The sequence below is a fragment of the Pithys albifrons genome, chromosome 27 (assembly GCF_047495875.1).
Source record: "Pithys albifrons albifrons isolate INPA30051 chromosome 27, PitAlb_v1, whole genome shotgun sequence".
NCBI classification, from domain to species: Eukaryota; Metazoa; Chordata; class Aves; order Passeriformes; family Thamnophilidae; genus Pithys; species Pithys albifrons.
Window position 1 is genome coordinate 4052678 of NC_092484.1, and position 14469 is coordinate 4067146.

Here is a 14469-nt window from a genome sequence, read left to right on the forward strand (position 1 = left end):
TGTGTTTCAGATTTGTGCTCAATATAAGAGTTGATAACATAGTGATGTATTTGTTACTGCTGAACAAAGTTTGCACAGAGCCAAGGCCTTTTCTGCTTTTCCTGCTGCCACACTGGGGAGGGGGCTGGTGGGGTGCTTGGGAGTTTAGGAGGAGACACAGTCAGGACAGTGACCTGAACTGAACCAAATGGATATTCCAGATCATATGACAACATGCTCAATATATAAAGTGGGGGAAAGAAGAGGAAGCAGGGGGATGTTTGGAGTGATGGCACTTGTCCTGCCAAGTCACCATTACATGGGACAGGGCCCTGCTTTGCTGAACACCTGTCTGCCCATGGGAAGCAGTGAATGATTTCATGTTTTGCTCTGCTTGCATGCATAGTTTTTGCTTTCCCTATTAAACTTTTATATCAACCCACAAGTTTTTGGATTTCTACCCTTCTGATTCTCTCCCCAGTCCTGCTGGTGAGGGAGCAAGTGGTTGTGTGGGACTTGGGGGCTGCCTGGTGCTATTAATGATTATCAGTCAAAATAGAAGATACTTAGTCCAGAGTCTGAGATGTTAATTGTCCCAGTTCAGCAAGCCAGGACCAGTTTATCCCAGTGTGGGTGTGACCAAAGCTGGGCATTCTAAACCCTCTGGGCCATTGCCCAGGAACTGTTCCCAATGGCCCACTGGCAGCAGCTGCCCAGGGCACAGCTGAGCCCTCAGGCTGGGAGCTGGCTGGGAAAGAAGCCTGGCAGAGGAGCTGGGAGAACTGCCCTGCAGGGACTCCTTGGCACCTCCACACCCACCTGAGGGCTCAGCTCTGCTCAGGGGCCAGCAACGATTCCAAAATCCCCCCTGACTCCCAGAGTCAGATCCCCCAGTGTGGAACTCCCTGCCCTGGGGGAGGCACTGGGGGCTCCCACCCAAACCTGAGGATATACAGCGGATCCAGAGGAGGACCAGAACCTGGACAGGACTGCAATCATCACACTCGCCCAGACTGTGCCATCATCTGCACCAAGAGGTTTTTCACCTCCTTTAACCTTTGGACTCGGGGGAACCACGTGGGGCTCAGCACAGGGGCCACCAAACCCCCCTGTGTTTGTGCCCCAGGGGGTGGGTGGCACTGCTGGGTTTGTGGGTTAAACCCAATTTCTCTTTGTGTCATTGCATTTATTGTAATATTTTAATTAAATTGTAACTCTGACTTACAATCTCTTTCGTGCTGGGTTTGTTTCTCCTGCCAGTTTACCTTTAAACCAGCACATTAATACATCAGAGTTCAGTGGTTGTATCTGAGATGATAAAATCTCAGGTTAAAGCATATTCAAGTCAGCCTGAGCAATTATGCACTATTCAAAGAGACTTCCACCACCACAGGCAACTCATCACAAAGGGCCCAAATTTGAATGATGTTACCATAAACTTCTAGTCAAATCATTCTAGTTACTAAATGCATCTTGCTTTTATAGGGCAAAAACTAACTGGAACATTTGCCACAATAGAAGGATATGGAAAGATAGTCTTTTTGGAGGCAATGTTCATTTAACTGAAGCTTTTGAGTTGCTGTAGCTACGACATGACCTAAAATGGATGTTGCTGTGTGTGATGGAAGCATGCTATGAAAATAGCATGACTGTCATCCAGTATCTCATTTCCCCTGTGGTTCCTCTTACCCAGTCGAGACTGTAATGTTCCATCATCTGTTGAGGCCATATCATTGAGTCTCAGGAGTCCTCGACCTCTTTCCACCCAAGACTGAGAGCTTTTATCAAATACAAACAGCTTGCATTGAATCTGTAACAGAAAATGTCTCTATAGCACAGTGGTTGATTGAAGTAATAATATATTTCTTAGCCACCTACAACTGGTTAAAAAATATTCAGATTTCATATTGCAATTTTTAATTGTTTATAGCTGTGGAAACCAAAGCAGTCATCCTCTCTTCTGCACAGAATTCCTCAAAATATACAGTCTGGTTTCAGAAGGTTTTATTATCAGAAGCTATATAATTTTAAAGAATACCTGGGTTCAAGATTAAAATAACACGAACAATTTTCAGATAAGGGATAAACTTTCACAGAGGGAACTTAATGTGGTAAGAGACTACCTTAAATTAGTCAATTCTTTTAAAAGCCTTAGTGCAATTGCACTACTGAAATTGGTACTTGTTGCTGGAAAGACCCAGCACAATGAAAGCAAAGCAAAGCAAAATTTTTCCTGTACTAAAGAAAAAAGGATGAACAAACTTGTTAGCTTATGATCAATTCATAAAACCTGACCCACACAGTCATGAAAAAATGAGGTACTTCTACTACCTCCCTGCAGGGTTTTTAGAAAATCCAAAAGATGTAGTTTTTTAAATGGTAGGATTGCTCCTTCTTACATACAAGCTCCATTTTTCTCCCTGACAAACAGGGCTACTCTATATTCCCCTCTCTAGCCCATCTTCACTGTTACTGCTGAGGTTTCAAACTGTCAGCCCTCAAGTTCCCCACAGATGTGCATGAACTGGGTGAAGAAGATATTCATTCCTTTCATTTCTCATTTTCTCCACCCCAGAACACCTAGCTCTGTATACTCTATTTCTGCAACATTCACATAGTTCTGCCCATCCAAGTCCAATTTGGAATTCTAGTGCATTCCATTTCACAGGAAAAAAGAACAGAAGTTTGGCAAGAGGTGACCTCAGCACTCTCTACAACTACCTGAAAGGATGTTGTAGCCAGGTGGGGATTGGTCTCTTCTTTCAGGCAACCAACAGTAGGACAAGAGGGCATGGGCTTAAGCTCTGCCAGGGGAGGTTTAGGTTGGATATCAGGAAGAAGTTCTTTCCAGAGAGAGTAATCAGACATTGGAATGGGCTGCCCATGGTGGGGGTGGATTCTCCAAACCTGGAGGTTTTTAAGGTGAGACTGGACGTGACACTTAATGCCATGATCTGGTGATCACAGTGGGGTTGGATCAAGGGTTGGACTTGATGATCTCAGAGGTCTCTTCCAACCCAACTGATTCTATGATTTAAAAAATTTAAAAATATTTAATTCATTTAAAATTTCTTCAAATAGTGGTGTGGTGCAAGACAAACTTTCATGTTACTGATTCAGGAAAGCATGCTTAGGATTCATGTGGATGGCTGACACACTAAAGTTTATTCAGAAAGAGAAAATTAAGAAACAATGGATTACAAGATAATAAGTAAGGATCTGATAATAAATATCTAAAGTTTGCATTTTAACACAAGAAAGTACATTAAAGATACAGAGAACTCAAAGCTCCTTCACACTCTGTTTCTTACCTGTAACACGTTACTTTCAGCTTCCTCCCCAGTAATCACTTCTACCTTCGCTAATAAACACTTCCTTGCTGTTGCTTTAGTATAGGCTGCTGCAGACTCTGCCAGTGACTCTGAAATATTATTAGCTGAACAAGATTTTGAGAGTCTGAGAATGATTAGCATATAATTTTATAAGATTTATAAAGGTCTCACACAAGTACACCAGAACTTTGAGAAATTTTGAAAAGTACAGAAGACGGACCTTAACAGAAGATGTGAAAAAGGATTGAAATTTTAAGCAGAAGTTAAAGCTTGTCTCTTAATACTTGTTTTACAAGCACAGGACACAAGGGACAGAAGAGCTAAGTTATCAAAAAGTTTTGTCCCTACACAAAATATTTCAAAACCTTTGCATGGACACCTGTGTATCTGTATGTGCTCCAGCACTGCTGGTACTGCTGCCAGCCACACATCTGTGCCTGTGCAGGGACAGCACAACTCATTGTCCACCTGTATTTGAGCTTGCAAGCAGCATGCTGAAGGAAACCCACAGTTCCCAGAATTTCCATTAAATCTTGCCAATTTGAAGCCACGTAAGTCTAGAACCCAGCACACAGTTTTGAGTTCAGGCAATGTATGGTGTGCCCCGTCAATGCAATACACATTGGACTCAGACTTTCAGTCACTGGAAATACAACTGATTTGTTAAAAAAGTTTACCACAATTCTTCTACTCTGTAGGTCCAAGTACCAGTTCTGTTAATTCCCTCTACTTTCATTCTGCTGAAGATACTCCCAATACCACAGAATGACCATGAAAAAGACAGTACGTGCTTAATATTAGAGAATCTATAACCCAACACCTCCCACAACCAGCCTGTATCTTTGGTTACAGGAGACAGTAAAGGCAACATAAAAATGCTCTATTTTTGAAAAGTAACAGCATATTGAAAAATACAGTAATTTTAACAAGGATTAACTACCATTCCTAAAGTAATATTTTTTCACCTTTCTCTGGTGTGGCCTCCTGAGAAGATGATTCAGACACAGACTCTGTAGTAGCATTCTCCTTATTACTCTCTGTACTACCTTCATTTGATTTTGGTGGACTCTATCACAAAAAGAGGAGGAGATAAACAAAAGAGAGAAAACATACACTAAATATTGCCAAACAGGACTAGTGATCAATTACTGAGGGAAGTCCCAGTGTTTATGAACCATGTGGTAAAAGAAGAATCTTGCAGACAACATGATTTCACAGTAAAAGCCATCCTATACCACCCCCAAGGAACTGAAAGGAACATGATCTGAAAACTAGTTCAAACTATTTTCCCTTGAACTGAAATCAAATTTCAATCCTTATTCTGAAGCAATGTTTACAAAGCAAGCCTGTTTCAGTTACAGTTCAGCTCAGGCATAGCTGATTGAATTCCCTGCTCTCATTGGATAGACAGGTATGAATGCTGAGCACTGAATGTTTCCATTAAGTTCCAGGATAGAAATAAAAACAACAACAGGAAACAGAGAGGGACTAGAAATTATTCCTTAGGCTGGTACATAATAAACAGCATTTCCTGAATAATTTCTCAGTCCTGAGGCAGTGGTCTTACTGCTAAACTTGAAATCCTGGGATGAGTCTCATAACTGACTGGCTCTCAATTTCAAGGACAAACAAAACACCCTCAATACTTATACTCAAACAGCCATTTAAAGCAACAAGCTGTGCCATGAAGTGCTTGGACACAAGAGCCACATGCACAAGAGAGGGCACTGAATCTCCTTCCATAGACAGCTTGGCAGGGAAGTCCTTGGAGAGCACTAAGCAGACAATAGCTCAAATTGAACTCCCCACACTGCACTCCAAGTAAGTTACCTACAAGGGAAACCACTGAAATCAAGTGACAAGTATAATTAAAGGCTCTCAAAATCCCTAAGAGAGTCTATACCAAACTACTCACAAAATTACAACACACCATACACAGTGGATACTCACTAGGACTCGCTCACTCATGTTCTGTCCAAAAACAAACTTGTTGCTAGATGCATCTGCACTGTTTGCAGAGTTCTCTACACTGAAAAAAAATCAACAAATAAAACAGGTTTTATAAGGTAGAAAGTTATCTATCTTCTACTAATAAAATTTCTCACAAAGTGAGTGATTGTCACTGGCTTTAAAAAATAAAGCAGTGGTTGACACAAACATAGGTAACAACTAATTCAACTCAGTAACATGAGAGCACATACTGGTTTTACAGAACAAGAATTCTTTCAGAATGATGACAAATGATTTTGTCACTGCTAAGATCTTTCCCTTTAGAAACTAATTACATATGAAACAATGCTGAATGCTAAGTGAGTGTTTACTGTTTAATCATATAAAATACTTTTTTAAAAACAGTATTCTATATGCACAAATTTGAACTACTACCCCTTCTTAGGTCATTTTTTTCAGAGAGGGAAAGAACTGAAACAAATGCACTTCCAATACAGTAACTGAAGCAAAGGTAGCAAGGATAAGTAATGCCTTTTATTAGACTGGCTGCAGGACAGTCACTTCAAGAAGTTTCACAAACAAATCTCAGCCTTTACTTCCTCCTTACAAGAATAAGCATCCTCTTGCCATTGTCACTTTTATTAACGGATTTTAAATCCCATTTAGGAAAGACAACAGTTTTACTCTTTTACAGACTCCAAGACTTAAGAAGCCACTGTTCATCTGCCTTCCCATCAGGCATCCCTTTCTAAGACACCAACATGCTCACAAAGTGAATATACAGACCACTCAAATCAAGCCCATGTGCATTTCACACAGTTTGGAAAAAGGGGGCATGTATGTCACTACATGATTCAAGTGAAACCAAACAAACCTTTAAATTGTACATATAGAGTTCCTACTTCTGAATAAGGAGTCATAGAACAGAGTAGATCCTCAGGGGAAGACAGCTTTACCTACTATGGGAATTAAATACCACAGTTCTGAGCTCCAAATTTTTACAGGGAACTCAATGTGACCTACCACTATCTGCCATGTGATCCAGTACATTTACAGTTTTCAAAGGACTGACAGTGTTACACAAAGGGAGGAGTTTCCTTTTATCAATTGATTACCATAATGTTTTGCCTTCTCAGCTGAAAACCAGGGCCAACTTCCCTTACAGACACTATTACATTTTTCTAGGATAAGTCCAAACCAAGGTTTCTGGCAATTGCCCAACCATGAATAAATCCTCCCAAAGTGAAGACTCAGATGAAATATGACAGTAGATGTCACAGGAGTTGAAAAAAATGAAAAAATATTTTAGTATTTGAAGCTCACACATTAGTAGTTATTGTCTGCCAAATCTGATTAAACAGATCTGTGTCTCTTGGAAAGTCACTGGCCTGGCATCCAGAAGTAAAGGTGTTCCCTACCTCTGCAGTGCATCATCTGAGAAGTTCAGCATCAAAAGTTCATTGATTGCAAAACTGCCTACTGCCCCCTTCATGGTGAACAACAGGTCTTAAAAATACAGAATAAAAGGACAAAGCAAACATGTATTGGTGCTCTTCCCACAATTATTTCATGGCCTCAGGCAATCTGAATTTCAGCTTGCTCCAGGAGCAGAGATGTTGCTCTACTCCGTCACTCTTGGAAGGACCTCCCTTCATGCTTTTCCAGTTACTACCTGAATTCATAGCTCTGTGTGGTAAGATATCTTTCTGTTTTCTACTCTTTCTGTATATTACTTGCTATTTTTGACCACTACCAAGCCAGCATTTCCACAGAGCTGTATCACTGCCTTAGCCTCAAGTGAAGGCTGTCAGCTAAGAGCTCATCACCACAGACAGAATTAGCAGTTTTCTCCTGGCTGCCTCACTTTACCTATGCCTCTATCACATTTCTTCTGATCCTCTTGCCTGATCAGAAATTCTCTCAAAGAATTTCCAGTTAGGTTCCTGCTTATTCATACAAGCCCTCTACACTGCTCTGAAAAGCTTACTATGATGAAAAAATAACTGTTTTAAACTATTCTTCCATTTATCAACATCACATACGACACCAACACAAATACACTACAGATCTCTGTAAGATTCTAGTGGTAGCTCCAATTTATTCCATTATTGTTTCTTTCTAAGCATGAGATGACTTCTTTCATCTGATGCCTGGCAGTTTTCTGAAGAGGTTTTGGAGAGGATGTGATCATGGAAATGGTATCAAAAGCATCTCTCTTGACCAGATGACTGAGAATTGCCCCAGATCTGAAGATCTGGGTTCCCACTGACTGAGTCAAAACCCTGCATCCAATAAAGAGCAGAATCACAAAGAATTTTTACTCAGGAGCCAGGGGAGTTTTCCTACAGGTTTTCCTGTAGTCTCACCTGGAACTGATGTACTGCAGAAAATAGTTAGTTGCAGAAGGAGTATCTGATGTAGGAAGGCCAGCATCCTGCACATCAGCAGTTTCATTGCTTTCATCTCCTAGCTAGAAAAAGAAATATACATTGACAGTTTTAATTACTGACAACAATTTTTTCAACTCATTCTATCTAAAGACCAAGTTCCATCCAGAAATGCTTTCTACAATAAAACAATATAAGCTTATGCCCCAATATCACACTTTCTTTTTTATGCTAGGAAACCTGTGCAAAGCTGCCTTTAACAGGAGGTACTAACAATCCAACTCAGTTACTCCATGCACAAGTTTGAGCCCAGGCTGCCCTATTTTTCTTTTCTCACCTTTTCTGTGAACTCTTGGTTGCATGGGAGCATCTTAGGACTGCATTTCAGCTTAATTCTGACTCAAGAGAAAACACTACATTGCACTGAGCTTTAGATATTATTTATGACTGTAGTAGATGCATTTACTTATGAAAAAGCTTTTTATGCTACTTAACAGAATTCATTTAATAAAATGTCTCTAAGACTAGTTTATTAAACAGGCAAATCAACTATGTTCACAACTTTTTATTTTACATACATGGAGGTTTTAACCTTGCCATTTGGTAGACAAAGTACTTCATAAACTCTTAGTCAAGAGAAGAAACACGTGTTTACCTTAACTCTGTCTCTCAAGTTTTGTCCAAATACAAAAGCTTGCTGTGCATTTAGTTCAGCCTTCTCAGAGCTGTCATCATCTGAAGTACTGTTGGACTTCTTTTTCAGACAGTCTCCCACCTGAAGAAACAGAAAAATGTAGACTAGGCAACTGAGCTTCTTTAAATAAAACCACATTATGGTAAGGTGAGTCACACACTCATTTACAGTCAGTCTGTAACATCTCCAGAGCTACGAGGCAAAGAAATTTCTAGCAATTATTTGGTCCAAATGGTGTTCAAAGCAGCATCAACTTCAAACTCACACTAGGCTCCTTGAGATCTCCTACAGTCAAGTTTCAAAAAATCCACAGATGGCAGCTTTACATTTTGCTAGCCTTGTTCCATGTTCAACCACATTAAATATGATGGTTCTGTACTGATACCCATCTGGAATCCCCCTTCACCACACCTGTAGCTTCTCATTTGTTTGGTAGACACTTCCAAATTTCATTTTATCTTGCCACAACCCACCACTTGACAGCTGAGTGGAACAATCCAGTTCCCCTGCCCTAGTCCAAGCAGAACATGCTCAGTTTTTTCACTCACTTCACATCCTGTGCTCCAGCCACTAGTCCCCTTGGTGATTTTTAAGTGCCTTTCATGTACTGGTAAGTCCCAAACTACACAAGCCTGGTACTCCTGATGCCACCCTACCAGTGGCAAGAAAAGGGAATTACTACTTTTCTTAACTTAATGGCTACAGTCTTAGTAAAGCAGCCCAGTAAGTCATCTTAATCAATAAAAGGGTGCACACTGCTTGTTCTTGTTCAACCTATTGTTTGTGGCTGCTGCACACAGCATCTGAAGGTTCCTGAACTTCTTGTTCTGCTAAGGACCTCGTTTCTATTCCACACCTCTGCCACCTGCTTTCCACAACCAGCTCTGTTACCTCTCACTGCAGCAGCTGAGGCAACACTTTCCCTGATTATTCCCACACTATACTTCTCATTTCATTGTATTCAGGTTCCTGCACCTGCAAACCCTTGGAGTGGTGGTGGAAAGCCATTATAACCACTGTGGAAATCACCTCCTCCCCCTTTTCTCCCAATTTGCTAACCTGTAGGTTTTGATATCCATGGGAATACCCACCATTATGCACACACAAAGCCTCACAAGTGACCCACACACAGCAGCTGCCCCTCAGCAAGTACTTGTCCATCAGCATGAACAGCATCATATGCAGAAAACCCAAAAGAGTAGGAGGTCTGAGCATATTCTGATGAAAACTATATACTTGCAATGGGAAGAGTATCAGTGGGCACCATGTGCTCCACTCAAGAGGACACTCAGGGGCAAGATGCCTATGCAGGGAACCCCTTACTAGTCTTCATGGCTGGCCAATGTGAAGTTTTCTTTTTTATTTCCCTTCCTCCAAAATAAAATGTCACTTACAAGTAATACTATCAGCTACAGACCTGCTAAAATGCTGTACCAAAGAATTTGTGTCAACATTCTTCATGCAATACCAGGACCTCCAAGACTTCTCTGCACAGCTGCTTTCTAGCCAGTCTCTCTTCAGTCCTTGTGACACACAGGTTCTCTCATCCCAGGTACAGAATTTAGCATTTGTTGACAATCAGCTTGTTTCTTTTGGTTGATTTTTGCAGTGTGCTGACATGCTGCTGAACAGCTCCTGTCTTCCAATATACTATTTCCCCTTACCCCAATGTCCTGGCACCCACAAACCTCACAGGATTCACTTCACCTTGCCAGGTTGTTCATGTAAATGCTGAACAGTCCTAAGGAGTGCCCTGGTGACTGACACCTGTCAGACTTTCAACCACTGCTTGCTGCCCTCAAAGCTCTCTGCTTCAGCCAGTTTCCCACCCAAATTCCACCCAACCAATATACCCCTCTCCAATTTGCCTATGATGATGACACTTCAGACCATCAAAAGGTATTGCCTAAAGTCAAAATCAACAAGTACTTCTCTCTACACAGCCAATCACCTAAGAGGGTAAAAACCCATCAGGTCTCAGCTTTATCCATACTGGATGATCACAATCCCTTTAAGGTGCTTCATATCCTAGGACTACTTCACCAAAGACAGAGGAAAGGGCTGGGCAATCTCTACTTTCTTGGAACCACTTCTTGCCCTTCTTGACAGTGTGTGTCATATTTTCTTCTTCCATGATAAGAGGCACCACAATATTCTGAGGACAGGCATGGTCTCACACTAACAACCCTGTTTTGAGTTCATTTTCTTCCCAGTGGCTGGTACAACCCTGTATTTTGGATTCAGAATGAGAATAATGTTAACATACTGATGTTCTGGATGTTGCTCAGTTGTGCTCACCCCCAAGTCAAGGACTTTTCAGAGTTTCATGCTCTGCCAGTGAGGAGCTGCACAAGAAGCTGGGGGCAGAGCACAGCTGGGACAGGTGACCTGAACTGGTCAGAGGGATATTCTATGCCACAGAATGTCCTGCCCAGTGTATAAACTGGGAGAGCTGACCAGGAGGGACCAATTGCTGATGAGGGATGGGCTGGGCACAGGTCAGAGGGTAGGGAGTAACTGTACTGGGCATAACTTGTTTTACTTGGGCTTTATTTCTATCTCTCTCCCCTTTTCATTATAAATATGATTATCATACTTTACTGTTTCAATTATTAAACTGTTCTTATCTCAATCCACTAGTTCTACTTTTTTTTCTGAATCTTCTCCCCATCCCTCTGGGTGGAGGGAGCAGGCAAGCAGCTTCATGCCCCTTAGCTGCCAGTCAGGGTTAAAGCACAACTCTCCCTGAGCACTCATGGATAGATCCTGTCTGGTCCCACAGATCTCTATGTGTCGAACTGTCTAAAATGGTTCTTAAGCAAATTTACTTTAATAATTCAGTCACCTAAACTTCCCCTATAAAAAGGGTAGACCTGATAGCAGATTGTTTGGTAGACAGACAAAGGCATTGACTCCCTCCAACATTTTGCAGCAGGCCTACAATTTTCCTTCATCTTGCCTTTGCTGTCAATACCAGTAGAAGCCTTGCTTGCAGTCCTTTCATCCCTGGTCATTTCCAACTTCAGCTAAGCTTTGGCTTGCCCAGTTCTCCTGCACATCCAGGCCATCCTTTTTTACACTTCTCAGGTACCTTGACTGCTTTCACAAGTTATGAGAGCACTCCATTTCTGGATTTAAGAAGCTCATCTGTGCTGCCCTCCTGCCACACTTGTGCAATCTCATGCACTCTGGGATAAACTATTCATTCTCTGAGGTAGTTGTCTATGAAGATAACAAGCTCTCATCAGCCCTTCAGTATTCTACCAACCAACTCAAACAAGCTGAAGTCTTTTCTACTCAAGTTTGGACCTTTGTTCTGCTACTTATCTTCCCCAATTCCCTCAGGATCTCAAACTTCATCTCATAGCTGCTGCAATCACAGCTACTCTCAACCTTTGTATTTCTAATCAATTCTTTGCTGTGAATACCAGGTTCAGCTGAGTCCCTCCCTGGTCAACCTGCCCAGCATGTGCAAAGACTATCATTAACTTAATCCTAAAATGGCCAGGAGTATTTCTCCCAGGACATGTTTCCATTTCCAGGTATCAAAGTACTTTTAAATTCTCCTTTAGAACCAAGGTCTGTAATTGTGAAGCTTCTAGTTCTCCAAGGGCTTTAGTTACTTTCTCCACTTGGTTAGTCCAATTCTAGTTAAAGTTACTTTAATCTCCCTCTTGTTGGCTTTGCCTGTGATCTTAACCTATAAAGCCTTGACCAACTCAGTGCCTTGCCCAAACCAAAGTCTCTGCATTCAAGCAGCTTCTAAGAGCATAGTGAAACCCATCCCTGTCTCTCCTGCTATACTTCCTAAGCCCATAGGTATCCAAGGCAGTACTCCAGCTGTGCTAAGTGAACATCCATGATTCCAGTGAGGTTACACAACTCTCACTACACATAGATCTCCTCCTGTTAGTTTCTCAAGCCAGGTGTTGCTGCTTCCAGCTGCCAGCCATGGCACTTCCTGCACATATAACATTAGGCAAAGAAGGCAGTAGGAAGACAACTCTAGACTAGACTAGGCCCTAGAGTTTCCCAAATCACATTTTATCTTTTAAGGGATGCAACCTTTGCATAACCCAGCCATACCACTTGCCTTCAGATTCTAATTCTGGCATTTCAAAGACATGCTTTTTCTGCTGGCAGTCAGAAATGGGCCAGTGTTGACCACTGGGAGCAGCCCTCCACCACAGAATGCCAGGTGGGGTAAACAAAAGGAAAAGTCATTAGCCTAGAATCTCCTTAACAGGTTCTCCTACTTCTGGATACAGACTGGCATGCCCCTGGCTAACAACAGGGCTGAGGCCTGCATGGTGGGCTTGACCAGCTGTCTATCAAGCTTCTCTGCACATCTGATGAATTTCAGCCACCAGACTCTCCTACCAGTTGAGGGAGCTTGGATCAAAGGCTGCAGCTTGTACCCACCTAAGGTCTTTGCTGCTTAAGGCTCCTGTAGTTTCCCAGGGATGTTCAAGACAGAGACCACACACAGGTACAGGTTGTCACAGAGTTGCTCAAAGTAGGACAACCACCAGACTATTTCCACTCTACCTTGTATAAGCACAAGGCAGAGACACTAGAGAAAAATCTTTTCTGCCAGTAAAATAAGACCATGACTCATATCTGCTCTAACTAAGGCAGACCATGCTCATGTAATATTGAAAAATACCACATATTTGCCCTCATAAGGAAGCCTTCTCTCTGGGGTACATCAAATCTGTGCCACAGATCCACACATAAAATTACCAATGTGAAAAAACTGCATAAGTAATCTCTCACTCTTATCAAACAATCTAATATTCTGCAGAGACTCCAGCATTTAACACAACTACTGCATGAACTCAAATTACTTCTAGCTGTGCTAGAAAACTTCAAGCAGATAAAGCCTACAAATGTCACGACAATGAATAATATCACACCACACTCCTTGGTAAAACTGCAATTCAGTTATGAAGCTTTTTACCATTTCATACTGAGCCTTCAGAAATGTTTAGCATCCAGATTTAAGAGCTTTCTTCTACCAGGAAACTTTCTGCCAGGACAGCTGATTAAAAATGTTAAGAGGACTTTTGGATGTTCACAGCATACACAGGCTCTCCCTCATGATGTACACAGGAGTAGTGAGCATGTCCCACAGAGTTTTCATACTGGTCCATACATGGAATTTACTTACTGTTACTCAGTTACAGAAGTAGTCTTACACTGAACCTTAAAAAGCCATTCACACTGCAAGTGTTTCTGCTTGGATATCCAGGATTGAGACTGGATTTCAAGTAAGTTGTTCCATACTCTTGCACTAAACAATTCTATCTGTACACTCAATGTGGCATCAAAAAGCAACCAAATGCCTAATGAAGCTATTAAAAAACCTCTACCCATGCTCAAAATCCCCAAACACCCTCCCTATGTTATCAGGTAGGACCTTCAGATGCCAATGGTTAGGTCAAAACCTGCAGGGAAGAAAAGGACTGGACACATTGCACAGAACTGGAAGGGAGTATTTCATTACTTTCTTTCAAGATGACAAACAAACAATTTTTGATGCACTTAATGTCTTTTGCTGTAGCTGAAGTTTTTCAAACTCACTACCTGCACTCTTCACTTCTCACAGGAAATTCATTTGCTGACACTGGGTTTTGACACTGTTCAAAGAATATTCAAGTCTGTCACCTTGAGTCTCCTTCTCCAACTCACCTTCTCTTCAGAGTCAGAACTTTTCAGTGTTGCATCACTTGGTGATTCTGATGTGGCTGCAGAATCTGGCAGGATATTTACACCATTAGTGCCACTGCTGAGAACTGCAATAAGGAAAGAGAAAATTACATAAATTCTCTAGATATTTAGACTGCTCTTGAAGTTTTCTAATGCAAATTGCATGCAGGTTTCTGATTCAAATCCACGAAACATTGCAATGCAAACTAGAGAGTTCCTACGATATTTTGCAAAATGCATAAGGTCCACCATTCAGCAATTCTCTGCACAATCAAAATTCCAAATGCAGAAAAACAAGTCAGCAAAACAAGTCCTTTAATCATACAAATGCTGCAAGGGCTTCAACACATACAACTTCAAGCAACCATCCTGCTCCAGTCTAATACTGTACTGAAGAGGGTTCCTCTTTGGACTGATC

The 14469-nt window shown here is 41.5% G+C and overlaps 1 protein-coding gene across 2 annotated transcripts in view; it reads right to left on the minus strand.

Moving 5' to 3' along the window:
- Positions 1 to 14469, minus strand: part of RANBP3 (RAN binding protein 3) — a 62523-nt gene that overhangs the window by 6882 nt on the left and 41172 nt on the right. For both annotated transcript variants that reach the window (XM_071577896.1, XM_071577897.1), the window contains 7 exons: positions 14034 to 14137; positions 8304 to 8423; positions 7628 to 7731; positions 5262 to 5340; positions 4277 to 4379; positions 3291 to 3415; positions 1669 to 1789 (listed from right to left, as the gene is read on the minus strand). In XM_071577896.1, the coding sequence (XP_071433997.1) occupies positions 1669 to 1789; positions 3291 to 3415; positions 4277 to 4379; positions 5262 to 5340; positions 7628 to 7731; positions 8304 to 8423; positions 14034 to 14137 (756 nt within the window). The remainder of the gene's footprint in view (positions 1 to 1668; positions 1790 to 3290; positions 3416 to 4276; positions 4380 to 5261; positions 5341 to 7627; positions 7732 to 8303; positions 8424 to 14033; positions 14138 to 14469) is intronic.